The following is a 19,011-nucleotide window of genomic DNA, read 5'->3' on the forward strand; positions in this document are numbered from 1 at the left end:
GGACTAACAGAGGTGATTATAAAGAAATATCAAGAAAATTGACAAGAATATTACAGAGTAGAAAAGAGCGTGTGTAAAAAGGGTGTAACTATTGCAGTGTTTACAGTGTGTTAGATGGATGAGCTGTACAGGGAGATGGCCAAAGGCAGGAATGACTTCCTGTGTCATTCAGTGGTGCTTTTTGGTAATCTCAGTCTCCCACGAGACTATCCAGCACGTCATGGAGTGGGTGGGAGCAACATTATCGGCCTTGTGGATCAGTTTATTTAGTCTGTTGGCATCTGTGACCCTCAACCTGCTGCTGGAGCAGAAGGAGTGTTCGCCCACGGCGCCAAACAGGCTAGGACCGCCGCTGGGTTCAAGATTAAAGTAAATAAAACTTCAAAACCTCACAGACCTCATGAAAAAATGGTGGTGTGGTTTATGGTAAGTTCAGGGTCCCTGGATACTCAGTGGGAGGAGCTTGGATAAAAGGCCATGCGTCAGGAGAGACACACCTTTGCCTTTGAAGGAGGTTGATTCACCACAGCAGATGTGAAGACGCAGCGTCTCATGTAAGTGTTAATGCAGTGAGAGACTGATTGGTTACCCGGTGTTAGGTTAGGCTAGGGTGACCATATTTTGATTTCCAAAAAAGAGGACACTTGGCCCAGTCATGAAGAACTTTAATAATACTGTTTGCTTAAAGAAAACGTTAACATATTTAAACGATGCCTTCTATGTGCTGTTAAAAAATGGTGAAATAAAAAGTGTCATACAGGCTTTTACAAGTCAACAAGTGCAAAAGAAGAGGACTGTTGGTCACCCTAGCTTAGGCACATACTGTGTTGCGGTCTGTCGGCTTCCTGGTGGAGCCGGCGTGCTCCTGTGTCGGGTTTGAGGTGCAGCAGTAACGACCACCTCAAGGACCACCCAGACCCTGCCTTTGCTTTAGGACAGGGGTGTCCAACTCCAGGCCTCGAGGGCCAGTGTCCTGCAGGTTTTAGATCTCACCCTGGGTCAGCACACCTGAGTCACATCATTAGTTCATTACCAGGTCTCTGGAGAGCTTTCATTTAGCCATTTAAATCAGCTGGATGAGGGGCACATCTAAAACCTGCAGGACACTGGCCCTCGAGGCCTGGAGTTGGACACCCCTGATTAAGACAATCATCTTGTCAGGCTCTTTGTCCAGCAGCACCTGAACACATCACTGGAAGCACTGTCTCTGCCCCTCCCTCCCATTCATTTGAATACATTGCACTACAGCTCCCCGGATCTACCCCCACCATTATATGTACTGTTTATCCGCCACCTAAGCCAAATAAGGATTTTTTAAATGAATTTTCTGCTCTTCTCACTCATTTCTCTGTACTTTCTCCTAATCTGATAATTGTTGGTGACTTCAATATTCATATGGACAATGACAAAATCCCTCTTTCCAGAGATTTTACCTCCTGCCTGGAAAGTTTTGGGCTTCTACAGTACATAAAGTTTTCTACTCATCTAAAGGTCATATCTTGGATTTGGTCTGTTGTTGTGGCCTTACCCCCACCCATTGTAAAGCCACATTGTTTCTCCAGTCTGATCATATGTTTATTTCTTTTAATGCAAACTCCCACAGTGGGCTCCCCTTAAACATTGAACGGTCTCATTTTCCAGTTCAGCACCATGGTTTACCCCCGACCTGCGTCACCTTAAAGCTAAAGGACGCCAACTCGAACGTCTATTCAAGAAAACTGGACTTAGTATTGTTACAGCTGTGGCCATAAGAACACTGTGTGGACTGTTTTGTTCTGTGTCTCTTTACTGTGCTTAAGACTCTTTGCAGGTCCCTCCCCTAATGAAGAGTAGTGAGCAGCTGATTGGACCGTGGAACACGTGACCGTGTTCAAAAAGCCGCTCTGACAGCTCCCGCCGGAGAGAGAGAGAGAGGAGTAGTTTGACAGCCGACGCGGTCCTGACCCTGGTTTCCAGCCTATACTTTTGCTGTGTATGTGTGTGAGCGTGCTCTGTGAGAGCCGCTCCGGGTGTATTAACTTAGTGCTGAGGCACCCATAGACTGAAGCGGAAGGGGTGAGCCGCCTTTTTCTTTGGAACAGTTTTGTCCTGTTTTCCGGGTTAGGGAGCGAGGGTTAGTATTGTTATTTGTTTGTTCTGTTTCTTTCTTAGGGTTTAGTTAGTTTTCTCTGGTGGGACTTAGTTGGTTTTGTTTATTATTTTGGCCTGGGTTCACCCTGGAGCTATGCTTCATTTTATTATTATTTATTACCTTCAATAAAATCACCTTTTTTACTCACAACTGGTTTTGGATGTTTGGCTTGGGAATCAGGGCGGGGATTTGTCTCTCTCTCCTCCAACCCTTATGTGCGTCTCTACACGCCTAGACTAGGGGCGTAACATAAATGGGGGCTCGTCCCTTTTCGTTCGTGTGATTGGTTCGTTTCCCTTTTGCGTTTGCGGTGGGGGGAAACGTTGTGGAGGGTGTGGGAAGACGGAGAGTTTCATTCGTCTATGCGGTAGGCGTGAGTTTTGCGGGTCTGGAGTTGCGCGGATGCGGTTAGTGGTCTGCAGTTTTTCTTTTTTGCTTTGCTCGTGATGTCGTTTGACATGGATAATTTTGCGCAACAGCCCTCCATTGAAATGTTGGAGCGGTGCACAAAAGCAGATTTGTTAGTAGTGGCTAATTTATTCAATGTGAATGTTCCTAAGAAGGCGGAAATTAAACAATGTTTGATAGAGAAAGTGGTGGACAGGGGAGTGTTTGGGAGGCAGAAAACTTCGCCGAGTGGGTCTGGGAGTTTGGAGACGGCAGTGGGGGCGGAAGCTGCTGGGGGCATCCCGAAACCTACCAAGGGGCGGATGACGTCGGGGGTGGAAGCTCCTGTCGCCGTTCAATCTCCTAAATTTGACCCGACTGGCCAGGTTGCGGCGGGTTTGGTGACGGATGATCTCAAGCTTGCCCTTCGCTTGAAGGAGGTGGAGCTGGAGGCTAAGGCTAAGGAAGTCGAACTCATGCATCTCCGCATACGAGCTATGGAGCTGGATCCTTCTCAAGCGAAAGACGCTGTTCCCGTCCGTGTAAGTACACTCCCCGACACTTCCATCGTAGACCAGTTTAACGCTAGCAAGCAGGTTGTTTTGGTACCTCCTTTTAGGGAGGGAGAGGTTGATTCCTATTTGTTGATGAGTTGATTCCACTGCTTTTGAGCGCATCGCAACCACTTTAAAATGGCCAAAGGATGTCTGGAGTCTGTTGTTGCAATGCAAATTAGTACCACTACACAATGTGTTTCTTCAATCGACGCTCGTTTCGGGCGCGATCAGTTGCCAGTGCCCGGAGTTGCAATGATTCTGGGGAATGACTTAGCGAACGGGAAAGTGTTTTCTATCCCGAGAGTGGTTGAGAATCCTGTGCCTGATACTTTGTTATCTGACCCTGCCGCTGAGCGCTCCCCCTCTGTTTTTCCTGCCTGCGCTGTAACTCGCGCGCACAAGTGCAAGTATGGTGATGTTGATTTGTCTGATTCTTTTCTCTGCGCTGGTGGTGAGCCGGAGTCTGGATCTAAAACCTGTGACCCGCTGACGGGCGACTCTGAGGCGATGCTGTCTATTAGCCCATCAGTGACATCTCAACTGCCTTTGGGAGTTAACAAAAAGGATTTTGTTTTGGCACAACACAGTGACCCGACTCTTGTGGGTTGTTTTTCAGCTGCCAACTCTAGTGACCAGTATCCTCGTGTTTATAGTGTTGAGGATGATGTGTTGATGCGTACCTGGTATCCGCCTACAGCTGGTGATCTGGGCTGGAATGTGTTTCAGCAGGTTCTGGTGCCTCAACAGTACCGACACAAAGTTCTTAGTCTTGCCCATGACAGCTTTTCTGGACATTTAGGTATTAGAAAAACCTACCACCGCATTCTGCGTCATTTCTTTTGGCCAGGATTGAAGAATGACGTTGCTAAGTATTGTCGTTCTCGTCACACCTGTCAGATTAGTGGTAAGCCTAACCAAGTCATTCCACCCGCTCCATTACACCCTATTCCAGTTTTAGGGGAACCTTTTGAACACATACTCATCGACTGCGTTGGTCCACTTCTTAAAACAAAATCGGGCCACCAGTACCTCTTGACTTTGATGTGCGTTGCTACACGTTTTCCCGAGGCAATTCCATTGCGCACCCTTAAGGTTAAACCAGTTGTTAAGGCGTTGGTGAACTTCTTTTCTACTTTCGGGTTACCAAAAGCGGTCCAAACCGACCAAGGCTCTAATGTCATGTTTAAGATTTTTGCTCAAGTTTTGCAATCACTTGGCATTAAACATCAGAAATCTAGTGCCTATCATCCGGAGTCGCAAGGTGCGCTCGAGCGGTTTCATCAGACATTGAAATCTATGATGCGGAAATTTTGCCTTGAGTCTGGAAAGGAGTGGGATGAGGGGTTATTTCAAAAATTCTTGAAAAAGTAACCATAATAGAATAGAATTAGAATAGAATTCAACTTTATTGTCATTGCACATGCACAGGTACAGGGCAACGAAATGCAGTAGCAATGCAATAACCTCTATGAACAATTTCAATCTGGTTTCCGCCCCAATCATAGCACAGAAACTGTTTTGTTAAGGATTACCAATGACCTTCTGATGGCAGCTGATTCTGGTCTCCTATCCATCTTCATCCTTCTTGATCTTAGTGCGGCGTTTGATACCATTTCTCACAATATTCTCCTGAACCGGTTAGCATCCATTGGCATTAGTCACACCCCCGTTGCCTGGTTCACCTCATATCTCTCAGACGGCACTCAGTTTATCCAATTTAAATCACACTCTTCAAGTCTCTATCCTGTTTTCCCCTCCACTCAGGTTAAAAGTTTGGGTGTCTTACTTGACAGTACTCTTTCATTCCAGTCTCACATTAATTACATAACACGGTCTGCATACTTCCACTTACGTAATATTAACCGACTCCATCACTTCCTTCCTCCCCATGCTGCTGCCATCCTTGTCCATAGTCTTATTACGTCCCGTATTGATTACTACAGTTCCCTCCTATTTGGTCTGCCTAAAAGGTTCCTTCATAAACTCCAACTTCTTCAAAACTCTGCAGCTCGGGTCATAACTTGCACTCCGTCATATTACAACAGTTCTTCAGCAGCTTCGCTGGTTGCCTATAAAAGCCAGGATAAACTTTAAAATCTTACTTCTCACGTATAAGTGTATCCATAAATCTGCTCCTTCCTATTTGTGTGACCTGCTCCATATCACCACTGTCTCCCGCCCTCTCAGATCCTCATCTGCTGTTCATCTTACTGTTCCTTCCGCTCATCTCATCACTATGGGACACAGAGCCTTCAGTCGCTCTGCACCTCGGCTCTGGAACTCTCTATAAGAAATATAGACTCTCTTCCCGCATTTAAGTCACAGCTCAAAACACATCTGTTCAAACTGGCTTATTCGCTTTAGTGCTGATTTTAATCTGTTGTCAAGTTGTTTTGCAATTTTAACTTATTTTATGCATTTTATGACTAATGCTCCTTTTATTAATTTTGTTCTTTGTAAAATGGTAAACGGCCTATATTTGTAAGGTGACCATGGGTTTCTGAAAGGTATCCTCAAATAAAACATGTTATTATTATCACACATGAAAGCCTTGGAGAGGAGGATGGCGCGGTTTCTGTTCTGAAACTTAAAAGTTATGATGCTCATATTTTTTTGTAAACCCCACCTTTGGATGTTTTCCTGCGAGCTGCTCGGATTCAAACGACGCCTGTAACATTTCACAGCGGCGGTCCCCTCGCCGTGTATCACTGTGGGGGACGAGGACCCTACAATCCTCCAGCTAAGTTTGACTTCTCCGTGAGTTTCTCTTTGATGACTCGCACTGTTAGAGCTGCACGACGGTTATTTTGGGCACAGACGCACAGAGGTTAGCCTTCATAGACTATGGGCACATTTACTGTAAACCGACACACGGGCCAGTGTTTAAGGTTAAAGGTCGGAGAGCTGCAGTCAGCTGAGACTGACGGAGTCAGCTGATGACGACACGCGTCCCACTGAAGACGTCCAGATGAGCACAAGACTTTTTCAGGATCATTTACAGTCATTTAAGATACCTTTATTAGTCCCACACATGGGAAATTTGTTGTTAAGGCTGCCGACCATTGCCAGCGCCATCTTACCCTTCTGACCTTACATACATTACACAAACATCACATGGGGAAGACAGGTCAGAGCGGTATAACAATGGAAAATGCACAACATGAGGAAAGACAAGGAGACAAAAATAACTCCCCTAGACTGACCTCCAACAGGGAGATCAGTTTGAGAACAGAAAAAAAAACAAAAAAACACCTCAGCACATGAATCATCACATCTCACAACATAGAAGACATGAGCTTCGAAGGCGTTTGGAGGGGGTGAGTGTAGGTCTGTGTCAGTGTACATGCGTATGTGTGTGTGTGTTCAACCAAGAGAAAGTGTCCCTTCACCTGATTAGGCAAAAGTCAGTCTTCGGTCGATGCGGGTGGCCTTAAATGAGGAGGGAGAAAGTCATAACACAGTCTTGTTATCTAAGGGAGAATTGTTATTCCCGTCAGCTTTTGCCTTGAGCATCCAACTGGCGCCACATGAAATGAAGATGGTAGCTGTTTTGGTTAGTGCGAACAAACTGCTTCAAATTTTACAGTTGTCTAATGTCCGTCACTGGTCACAAGTCTGGAGCCGTGAGCCTCTCCACGATGTTATCCATCCATGCCGAGATGTTATCCATTTTGCTCATAGGGCATGAGTGTTCACGACAGCCGTGAGCCTCTCCGAGATGTTGTCAGATGTTGTCAGTCGGTCTCAGTACTCACAGCAGCCCAAACTTCTCCAAGATGTCATTCGTGCTGCACCTGATGAGCCCATTCTGAGAAGCCACAGCTCGCTCCATCTTTCCAATCAACAAAGCAGGCAGCCTTGTGGGGATTTGAACAGCCGTTTCCGCTTTCTTTATCCTTCAATAAGCCGGGGCCAATCAGCAAGAACCCTGTTATCATGGTTCCAAAAAGGTGTCTTCAATGTCTTGTCACGGGCTCTCCCGAACCCAGGCTTCTCGTCGAGGGTGTCAATTGCATTCAGGGACCAGTTGATCAAATCCATAATTCTTTAGGTTTTTAGAGAACAAGTCTGGGAGACTCTCTTAGGGTTAGAGAATAAGCGAGACTATACAAAAGACATGAGAAGCCAAGCAGGAAAGATAAGTGAGAGGGAGAGGGAGAAGGAGAAAGTGCGACCGCCTCCGTCAAGACCCAAAAGCAGTTTGGTTGTCAATGGTGACCTCGCAGCCCGAGCTCACCATTGACAACACTGCAGCTGCTACGATGGGTGTTTACGCCATCGGCCATGTTATGTGCATGCCTCCTCCCAGCTACTGCAGAACGAGCTGAGCCAGCGGGCCGTCTTCACTGAACTGTGTTTACATCATTCACACTAACCAATCACACCCTGCTGCTGTCTCACGTTTGGCCACTAGATGTCACTGAAACGCAGCTCTCAGCGTGTGACTCTAGAGGGCGCAGTTGAGCAGTGGCAGGTTTAATCAAACAAACAGTAACATTTCAGTAAATTTGTATAAATATTAATCTGCACATTCACGGATATTTCTCCTGTAGCTGTAGATTTCAAACAGTCAAAATTTAAAAATAAAGGTTCACATCCTCACTTTTTATTCTACAAACTCACATTTACAACATTCTGACCTTCACGGTTAACGAAGGATAACGAGCGAGGCGCCTCTGTGACAGCATAGCGGCACTTCGTGTTCTGGTGGAACAACCGGCTCGAGGAAATTGGCTGCGACGCCCACTGTGGATTACCCTGACGGTAAGTAAGCTCCGCCTTCCTTCCTATCATCGGTGGCATCAGAACTGATCTCACGTGCATGCTCGCACCAACTTCATTGAGGAAGCTCCTCATTAGAAATAACTGCAGATATGGTTCTGGTGCATGAGCAGCGGGTCAGCATCATCAGGGTTCCACGGGGAGACACGAGAGCAGTGGCGACGCTCCGAGTCCTTCAGTGAGTGAGTGTTCGGTTTTATTCCAGCTCTCTGCAGCTAACGGCCCTCTGAAGCAAAACTTTTGGACTTACAGCAACCTTTGACCTGAGGAGGACGGGAAGTGCTGTCGCTGCTTTAGAAGCACTTCCTGTGTGAACACGATAAAAACCCTACAGAAAAGCCTGCAGTGCTTCTCTGAGGACGGAGATGCCTCAGAGGTCACATGATGAAGCCAGACCAAGTAAACATCAGATCACTGATCAGATTAAATCAGTCGCCAGACTCCAGGACTTTCCAGGTCCTTAAAAGGACCTTGAAGAAGTTCCAGGCGTGCCTGGGCATGGCGTCCGGCGTGGCGAAGTTCTTCTGCGACTGAAACATCAAACTTAAAATGAAAAACACGAAACATTAAATGAGCAGGTGAGAATCGGAGATCATTCCATCCACGGCACCGCGGCGTCCTCCTCAGGCCTCCAGCTGCCACTGCTGTGTCTGCGAGCCATCGCATATCGCCATGGAGACGTAACCTTTCTGTCCTATTGGCTGGGAGACACCTGCAAGACACTGACCGACAGAGACCTGGTAGATCCGGTTGGACTTCTACAGGAAACACAGAAGGACACGTGACACTGACTCCTCCTCCTGATGACAGTAAACCCCACCCACACTGTGAGGACTGTGTGTCTCACCCCCAGGCTCCACTGCTGCGACCCCCCCGAGCCGTGACACTTCATCAGCCTCGGGGGGTCAAAGGTCCTGACCTCTGACACGTCCAGACACAGCAGACCTGCCAGGATCAGCTGACCCTCCTCGTCGTACGCCCAGTCCTGCACACGTAAAGGGTTAAAGGTTAAAGGTCACGGTGAAGACAGACGCTTTTATTGTGATAAACAATTGTGTTTATTAAAAACGTGCGGTCAGCGAAGTCGCTGACTCGTTTATGAAGCCGTGACGTGCAGGTCGGGACAGTCCGCATCTTCAGGGGCGGAGCCCAGCAAAGACTCGAAGCCTGATTGGATAGAGGTGTGTGAGAAACAACCTTCAGCTGACCTCTGGGCTTTGAAACATCATTGGAGTCACAGAGGCTTTTCATTGGCTAATGACTCGTCAATCATAGGTCGTTAGCCAATGACTGCGAGCCTTTACTGTCACGTCTGCTGTGAAGATGTTACCATGGTTACATCTATATTTTACGTTTGTGTAAACGTGTACTTTAGCTCCGCCCGTGCCGCCACCAGGAATCACAAATCTCTGCGGTGATTCGGTAAACCGATGTTGCGTGTGGTCATGTGATCGGCTCACCTGCTCGGGGTCTTGGGGGTCACACGGTCGCAGAACGACGGCGCCGCCCTTCTGACTGACCCGGCCCTGGGCTACCAGACAGCGTCCGATGGCGAGGTTCCGTAGCTGGAAGATGGCGGACACAGAGGACGGAAACATGAAGGTAGTTCATGTGACAGGGGGCAGACACGAACGTGTGGTGAGTTAAGGTACCCGTCCTCGCTGCAGGACTTTGGGCCGCTTCAGGCCCTTGTTGATGAACAGCGGCTGCTGCTTGTTGCCGTTGGCGGCGGTCTGCATCTCAGGGTAGACTGTGTCCAGGTACCAGCTGAATGAGTGGCACTGCAGCCGCTTCCTCAACGCCACGCGCTCGCCGATGTCGCCGTAACTCCGGTTGCGCAGCTCTGGACGCAAAGAGAGATACTGCTCCTGATTGGATGAGAGAGGCACAGGAAATGAGGCCACCGTGCCGGCATCCAGAGAGTGTGCACGTGTTTGTGTGTGTGTTTACCTTGTACCCGTCCATCCACACGTGTGCCAGCCGCAGGGAATTATGGGCCATGGTGTCATGGCCGCCCGGCGAGCCATAGGGCCGCCGTTTCCTGAAGATATGGCCAACCCTGGAGCACGGGATGATGAAGAGCTGACCACCGCACATCCAGATCTGAGCGAGACAGCGAGAAGGTGTAGCAGCAGCTGCTCTCCCCTCTTCCCACCACTTCCTCTCTATGCGCTAAGCTAACTGCTAACTGAGAGAAATGTGCGACTGCTCCTTTAATGACCCCTTCACTGACCGTCAGTAAAACAGAGTCTCACCCTGAAGGAGATTTCCAGGTTCTCTCCCCCCCAGATGTCCATGCCAGCGTCGTATTGGCCGAGCTCGTTAAAGTACTTCCTGTTCATAGCGAACAGCCCGCCTGCCATGGTGGGGGACCTGAGGGGGAGCAGAGCAAGGGGGGAGGAGTTAGAGGTCAGACCAAAACTGTACCTCGAGGCTGTTAAGACATCACCTGATGGGTCCGGAAGCTCCCTCAGGCCCGCGGAGCTCGGAGGGGGGCACGGGGTCCCACTTGAAGTGCAGCCCCCAGTTGAAGCCGCCCCTGACGATGGGGGAGGGCGAGTAGGCGAGCGTGTCGGCGGAGATGATGTCGATGACGGGGCAGACGACAGTGCGGCGGTCCTTCTGGATGGGTGCCAGCAGCGGCTGCAGCCATGCCTGGTTCACCTCGCAGTGGCTGTCCAGGAACACGAGCACCTCACCTGGACGCGCACACAGGTGAATCAGACTGCGATCTGACCTAACCTGATCAGAAGGCCCCGCCCCCTCAGAGGCTTGTGAAGGCTCCTAAAAACACTGAACACTGAATTCAAAGCTTAACAGGTGAGACCAAATACTTCTGTCCACATGGTTACAGAGCTGTGCAAAAGTCTTGAGCCGCCTGTCATTTCCTTATAGTTTTCCTGTATTTTTGAAGTGCTCTTGAGCAACAGATCTCTGGCTTTCTGGAGCTCTTTCTCATCTTTGGCTGCTTTTCCTTGTTCCGGAGCATCCTTCAGGAAGCTCGGCGAACTATTCCTGAGGGTCCAGAGATGACACAGAGCTGCTCAGAAGGATGACGCTCCGTCCCCAAACACTGGTTTTACACGTGTATGTGCAGACGTTGATTCTGACTGATTTACACGCACGTTTACACGTTTCAATAAATCGCTGCACATTTTTCTCATTTAAAAATATGAGGGGAGGCTCGAGACTTGTGCACAGACCTGTGCGCATACAACACCAGACTCTGGCTTTCATACAGTTATTGGAGGAAGAGAGAGAGTAGGGCTGAACGATTATGGAAAATAATCTAATTGCGATTTTTTGCCCCAATATTGCGATTGCGATGCGATATGCGATTATTTTTTAAGGTCTTTGTCTTCTGTATTATTAAACAAAGACAAGCAATACATCATATAGTATGGCCAATACTATATTACATTAATTTTAAACTGTTCTTTCCTGGAAGACAGACCTCTGTTATGATGACATGAGGTGATGCATGAATTGATGACTGACATTTTTATTTAACTTCTTCAATCACAACAGTATATTTGAACATACACAATAGTTTATTTTTAGCTTACAAACATCTGAGCATAAAGTGCTGACAAGGAACCCTGGTGTAAACATTAAAATGAAAGTCAGTACAATGTGCAGATTGCAGAAATATACATAAACAAAATCAGTGGCTTTACCACACTCAGTTTTTCGACATCTGTGAACTACTAGACAGTCATTCAATTAAAAAATAATATTAAATAAATAAAACTAATAAATAAAAAATACACACAGCTTACTGATCTCTGCAGTCAGTAACATTACACATAAAGTGCAAACATAATAGCAATTGTATAAACACACACACAAACACGCCTTTAAAGTTTAAAGGCGTGAAATTGGACGGTCTAGTTCTGATTAGCGTCACCGCTGTCTCGGTGGAGTTTAATAAACTCGGCCGTCTGCTTCTTGCTATCTAAAATATAACCAGACACTGGTGTAAACTCTCGACTGTCTCATACTTCTGTTTAATAAGTTTTCTGTTTGACGTTTAGTCAGCTGTGTGAAAACCAAGGAGGAACCCACCCGGGGGATTAATAAAGTTTTATTTTATCTAATCTAATAACTTTAATCTCAGCCAAACCGATTTACTCACGAACAAACAAAACACTGAAAAAAGCCCAACAATAACATTTTTAGGTTGTCTAAGTGACTTATATATCACGTTTAACCCGAGCAGCGAAACTCCGCGGTGATCTGAAAATGATGTGCCGGGAGTTGTGCCGTTCTCGGCCGCATCAGTAACCCTCGAGCTCCCGGCTAGCTGTCGAGCTGGTGGGTAGCAGACGCCTCTGAAAACGTCGAAGCACTTTTGCAAATATGGGATATCTTGATAAACCGAGCAGATATTTGATGTTTACACAGCTACTTTCTCGCCTGAAAATATTTTAAAAGTTTATTTTGTGACCCAGAAAGATTAGTATGAGTAATTTTAAAACTTAGTAGCGGCCGCCATTGTTGGAAACTGGAGTTTGGCTGGGCTGCGCTATGAATTCTGGGATATGGTAGTAATTTGGACAGCCTTCGGCGCGTCGCTGTGACGTAATCGGTCTACAAATGCGGCCTCAGGAGGATGCAGCCCATGAATTTGGACATGTCCAGAGTATAATCGCAGCCTTTGCGGTAGAGCTGGGCGATATAAGATTTTTTCATATCACGATATGTTTTTTTCATTTCAGGCGATAACGATATCTATCACGATATCAGCCAAATAACTATATTTGTAAGATTTAAATGTGCCGTTGCTCACAAGTAAAATGTGAAATAATCAGCAGCTTGTTTTTATTCAAATATTTATTTCCCATAATAAGTTCAACAGGGTAGATGTACTTAAGGAACATGAGACTTTTTCAGATAAATAAAGGCAAATATTGCAAACTACACAAAAGGCAGCCGCTAAAGCGTTTAAGTTTCAAAATAGAACAAACGAAACAGACTAAATTGTCAATTCCACTTAGAAACAAAATATTAATTCTAAAAATAAATCTTAGTTTGTTTTACAGAAGAACAGACAAAACTGACTAACTTTTGTCAATATCAAATAAACTGAGAACTAAAAGGAAATTCTCAATCTCTCCTTGTTGTATAGCTGAGCTTTTCAAACAGTTTTAACAGTTACTTTAGTCTGACAAAAGCCGAATGACGAATTAGCGCTTCCAGTCAGAGACTGAGGCTACGTCCACACGTACATGGGTATTTTTGAAAACGGAGATTTTCCGTTTTCGTTTTAAAAAATAATCCCGTCCACACATAAAGGCAGAAATGAAGGAAAACGCTGCTATGAACATGCCAAAGCAGCAGGTGGCGCTAGATTCCTAACCGTGCAGAAATGTTGGCCAATCAGAAGTCTAGAAGCCTCAGTGGGAAAAAGTAAGCAAAGCTGGGGCATAGAAGCAGAACAGAGTCGTATGTGTGGACGGACAGTAACTGTGTGTATATGTAAGCATTTAAACACTGCAGAGAGTAGAATTAACAGTATTGTAGAAATTCATTTCACCGAAACAATAACGTGGCGCACAGTGTGACGCATGCACCAGTTTATTGTATTTCCAGACTTGTTTTCGGCACAATTTACAGTGCACGCTACTCTGTTTTTGTCAGACTTGAAATAGCCGAAATACCTTCACACTACGGAGCTTCTATGGCTCTTCCGTTCGACAATCTCTCCGGCATTGGAACCATCATCTGTTTTCTCTTAAGGTCACGCTCGGTTGATTTTTCTAGTCGGCACACTCATTTCCTCCATTACCCGCTGGCTGCTTCCCAAACAAACACACGTGCAGCTTGGCACTTGTGCTGTACGTAACAAGTCACGCGACGTGACGCTGCGGCTGTGATTGGTTCGGCTCTGCGCTACTTAATTTGGATTGGCTGACCTTTTTTTTTTTTTTTTTATTAAGAGGACAAGAGCAGCGAAGTCTATCGCGATAGTTTAATTTCTCTATCGAGTAAAAGTTATATCGCGATACATATCGTTATCGTTCTATCGCCCAGCTCTACTTTGCGGTTAGAAAATTGCACTTGATCATGTCGCGATATTATCGCAAATGCGATATATCGTTCAGCCCTAAGAGAGAGGCCTAAAGAGGTAAAGGAGGGTTCTTCGTCCTCCAGGAAACAAGAACAGAGCAAGGAAAGCAGGTGACGAGGAGGCACCTGTAGCGTGTGAGGCTCCAATCATGCGTCCTCTGATGAGTCCTTCCCTCCTCTGGTTCCTCACTAGATGGACTTTTCCCTGAAACTCCGCCCTGATGTAGCGGTCCAGCTCGTCCTTCAGCTCCTCTGCACACAAACAAAAATCCGCCATGAGCCACGGGCCAAGCCCCGCACCAATCGAATTGCAGCAACTGGTTCGCGATTACCCAGCTCGCTGTGGTCGTCCACCAGGATGATCTCGTGCAGCAGGTAGGGCGGCGTGCGGTCCAGCACGCTGTGCACGGTCCTGAGCAGGGCGGAGAGCGCCTCGTTGAAGAAACAGATTACGACGCTGGCAGAAGGTAGAGCCACAGGATAGGACTTCTCCCGACACCTGAGAGAGAGGCATCATGGGTAAACAACAGGGCTCGCCTACACATCGCACGACGCCACAGCGAGTTGCAGGTACACGTGACTACAGTCGGCTTCAGGTGATCCGGACAGTGACCTCAGAACAACCGCCGGGTCACCGCCGACACCTGCACGCTGCTACAGGGCGCTTCACGTTTTTATGGTCGTTACACCTGAACGAGCTCACTCTACAGAAAACACAAAGTTAACTCAGATTTACTGGAAGACAGAGACACAAAGGCCCCAGTGTGCCCAGTATCAGCTTCTTACTGGGTGTCTCTGGTGTCGGGCAACTGGCGGTGGAAGCCCAGCCTGTTGGAGATGAGGACGTTGAAGGCGTGACGGTGGTAGCCGCTGTCCCGAACCTCTTGATCCGCCTCGTTGAAGATCATCCCTGCAGACGGACACAGAGGCTGACACATCACATCATCTCTCTCACACACTCTCACACACTCTCTCACACACACACACACACACACACACACACACACACACACACACACACACACCTTTAATTTAATTCCTTTAATTTTAAATATGTTTATATTGTCTATTCTGTAAAATAGTCAGATCGTCTATTCTCATTTAACTCACTTAATGTACAGAATTCACCTGCTTGCTGCTACTGCTGCACATTCACCTAATGTATGTGTGTAATATATATATAGATATATCTATATATATCTATATATCTATATATCTATATATCTATATCTATATATCTATATATCTATATATATATCTATATATATATATATATATATATATATGAAAAATGTTCTTCCTCTACCCCCCCATTTTTGCACAAGTTGAGGAGCGTGTCAGGTTACATTTCGCTGTGTGTTACACTTGTATAACTATGCATGTGACAAGTAAAGAACCTTGAACACACTGAGGTGTTAATCGTGACATCATCAGAGACTTGGCCCTGCCCCCATTTGCCAGTTATCATTCATTTAGTCTGACAGACCTCTGGTTTACAAAGACTCTGAAAACAGGTCATCACTGACACGCTCTCAGGCCCCACCCCTTACTCCACCCATCACTGCCGCTCTCCCAGCAGTACCTGAACGCACCACGGGCACTCACCCATCTCTGGTGAAAGCTCCACTCCATTACTTGGCAGCAGAGGCCGACGCCCCACTCTACGATCGGCCACACCTCCAGTGATTGGCTGCCCGAGGTGCCTCATGGGAGTCCTGCCACGGTCAGGCTCCGCCCCCATGGAAAAATACAGGAAGAGCAGGAAGGACCAGGTGGCCGAGGTGACGAGGCAGCCATAACAGAAGTACCGCAGCGTGACAGTGGTCATGGCGGGCGAGCAAGCATGGCCTTACATTACACTGTAGTGAGACAAAGAGAGAGTTCATCAGTCACAGACTGTGTCCCAATCCAGCGACCGCACGCTTTGTAGTGTGCATGTGGAGAACGATTACGTCACAGCGATGCGACGAAGAGTGTCCCAATACAAAGTGTACTCCAAATGCGGTCGACAAATGCACCCTTCATTTGCCCAAATTAGAAGTGTGGCCCGGTGTACACTTCGGGGTACCATATATCCCACAATTCATAGCGCGGCGGTGGGTGTGGACATTTTGTTCGGAAAAAAACGGCGGATGGCTGAAGCAGAGCGGCCGAAGAGCAAACTTTTAAAAATAAGTACTGAATATGATGTCACTTATTTATGCGCAAATGTTTAATAATGAAGATCATTAAAACATGACTGTTGGCCACATGCCGGCAAAGTTATGTGACATTAGTGACGTTTGTACTAACTTGGTTTTAAAGCCTTTACTTTAAAATATACGCCGTTCAATAGTCGACCTTAATCTGACAGAGAATGTGATGATTTTGTGGATAATTAAAGTCAGTCATATATCCACAAACACAACAAGCTGAAAGTCAGTGATGCTGCTCGGTTTGCAGTCCTGAATATGACGGCACAAGCAGGATCCACTGCACTGTTAATGTTAGCTGTGTTGCTGCCTCTGTTCGGTGGTGTCGAGCCAAACGGACTTTAACGTGTGTTTGAACGAGCTGACGGTTCACTCGTTAAGCTGAAAGAAAGATGCTTTAATCACAGCAGTCACATTGTAATGTAAGTCACATAATTTGTGTGGCATGTTATTGAATGCAGAACAACTGATTGTTCTGTAAAAAGTTTGAAATGGTTATAAAAAAAAAAAAGGTAAATGGCTGCAAATAACTTGTGCGTATGATTTTAAAATTGACAATTTATATTTGCATTTAAAGTTATGAAATATGATTCATTAAACATGTTTGTGGTTGTCACATATACACATATGACTGTGTGACCACTACCAGCTCCACCACCATCATCAAGTTTGCTGACGACACCGTCGTGGTGGGCCTGATCTCTGATAACAACGAGACGGCCTACCTGAAGGAGATTAGGAATCTGGAGAACTGGTGCCAGAGGAACAACCTCCTTCTAAACGTCAGTAAGACAAAGGAGCTGATAGTGGACTTCAGCACTAAGCAGGAGAGGAACTACCAGACCCCCGTCATCAACGAGTGCCCAGTGGAGAGAGTGGACAGCTTCAAATACCTCGGAGTTCACATCACGCAGGACCTGTCATGGTCCTGTCACATCAACACCGTGGTGAAAAAGGCCCGACAGCGTCTCTACCACCTCAGACGCTTGAGAGACTTCCAACTGCCCTCCAAGGTGCTCAGGAACTTTTACTCGTGCACCATAGAGAGCATCCTGGCGGGAAACATCTTAACCTGGTTCGGGAACAGCACCATGCAGGACAGACGAGCTCTACAGAGGGTTGTGCGGTCAGCTGAGCGCACCATCCGCTCCGAGCTCCCTGACCTGCACTCAATCTACAGCAGGCGGTGCTGGACCAAGGCCAGGAAGATGGTGAAGGACCTCAGCCATCCCAACAACAGACTGTTCTCTCTGTTGAGGTCAGGAAAGCGATTCCGCTCCCTGAAGACCAACACAGAGAGACTGAGGAGGAGCTTCTTCCCGCAGGCGATACGGTCTCTCAATCACACCACCACACAGTACTGACCCACACATATGGTTCTTACACACACACTGGACTTTCTGGACTTTGGTTTTGCACAACACTGGTCACTATATTCTTCATTTCCGGTTAATACTTGTACAGCTGCTGTTATTGTGTATATATTTATTTATATTTAGATTTCTTCATACATTCTTATATAGTTCTATATTGTGTATTTTGTTGTACAGTTATTTTATTTTCAACTTTAATTTATATATTTTATCTTATTCTTCCCAGTTAAATTTACCCTTCATTCTAATTTGTGTTGTACAGTTATTTCATTTTTAACCTTAATTTATATTTTATTCCTTCCTAGTTAAATTTACCCTTTTTAATTTTTCATATTTATTTCCTATCTTATTCATAGCCTTTTCCTTTTTTTGTTTTCTTTAGGTCACGAGCAGTTGTCCAAGCATTTCACTACATATCGTACTGTGTATGACTGTGTACGTGACAAATAAAATTTGAATTTGAATTTGTTACAGAAAAAATATCACTTTTTCTACTCTGATTTTGTGTTTTCTGTCTGATTTTAGATCAATTGTGTTAATACAGTATTTCAGAATGAAAACATGACTGTAAATTCAGACACGTGAGGCAGTGCTGAAAAGGATGATACCAAACGAGGCAAAGTAAATCGTTTTTAAAGGTGAAATGTAGAGGAAACATCAAAAGTAGTTAAAATGTCCAATTATACCCTGGATCCCAGAGGTTACAAAAAATAATAAAATAAAAATTTAAGTAACGCAATAGTTACTTTTCAAGTAATTAATTACTTTTAGAATCTTGTAACTCAGTTACTACCTCAGTTACCTTTTTGAAGTAGTAACTAGTAACTATAATTAATTACTTTTTCAAAGTAACTTGGCCAACACTGGGGGTCAGAGGTCACAGCCTGAACCTCCAATCAGCTCTCAGGTCGACTGATCACAAGGTTAATCAATTTTCAATGAGTAACCTGGAACTGCTGCTGAGGACAGGTGTCCTGTGTCGGCAGCTCAATCATTCACCTGAACTCGTGACTGACACAGACAGAAGAGCAGCTCCGACCAGAGTACATTCAGAAATCCTCTGATTTAAGGGGCTCAAACACACACTCCTCCACACTGAAAGTTCGGCTTCAGCTCACCTGTTAGAGACTATGCGCACACACGCGCGCACAGTGAGAAGCAACTGACCCGAGCTCACCTTTAGTCATCCTACTGCTTCACAGAGGCTCCATCTGTCCGTGCGGCTCTCTGGGCTTCAGCAGCAGGAGGTGCAGCGGCTCCCAACGCGAGCCACAGCAGCACAGTGTCCGATAATGGAAGCCGCTCTCTTGGCCCCGCTAGCCGAGCACGGAGGCTGAGAGTAGCGTTAGCAGCTCGCTGTGACCCTGAAGTTCTCTCCGTGGATTTTACACGGCGTCCCACGCGGTATACTCACCGGCACACTGAGCTGCTTGCTCGGCGGCACTCTGGCCGACGGTCAGCCTGCAGGTCAGTTAGCCGCTGAGGCTAAAGTGAGCCGCAGAGAAAACAGAGACACGTGA

The 19,011-nt window shown here is 46.4% G+C and overlaps 1 protein-coding gene across 1 annotated transcript; it reads right to left on the reverse strand.

The window, feature by feature from the left end:
* Nucleotides 1–6,075: 6,075 nt before the first annotated feature.
* On the reverse strand, nt 6,076–19,011 carry galnt11 (UDP-N-acetyl-alpha-D-galactosamine:polypeptide N-acetylgalactosaminyltransferase 11 (GalNAc-T11)). Its single transcript, XM_080865523.1, has 12 exons — nt 18,669–19,011; nt 15,532–15,785; nt 14,713–14,836; nt 14,259–14,425; nt 14,053–14,178; nt 10,307–10,556; nt 10,113–10,230; nt 9,808–9,960; nt 9,510–9,725; nt 9,318–9,422; nt 8,705–8,842; nt 6,076–8,615 (listed from the first exon to the last, which is right to left on the reverse strand). The coding sequence occupies exons 2-12, from the start codon at nt 15,752–15,754 to the stop codon at nt 8,481–8,483; spliced, it is 1,755 nt and encodes a 584-aa protein (XP_080721649.1). The 5' UTR covers nt 15,755–15,785; nt 18,669–19,011; the 3' UTR covers nt 6,076–8,480.

The sequence above is a fragment of the Rhamphochromis sp. 'chilingali' genome, assembly GCF_963969265.1.
Source record: "Rhamphochromis sp. 'chilingali' genome assembly, chromosome: 18".
Taxonomy (NCBI): Eukaryota; Metazoa; Chordata; class Actinopteri; order Cichliformes; family Cichlidae; genus Rhamphochromis; species Rhamphochromis sp. 'chilingali'.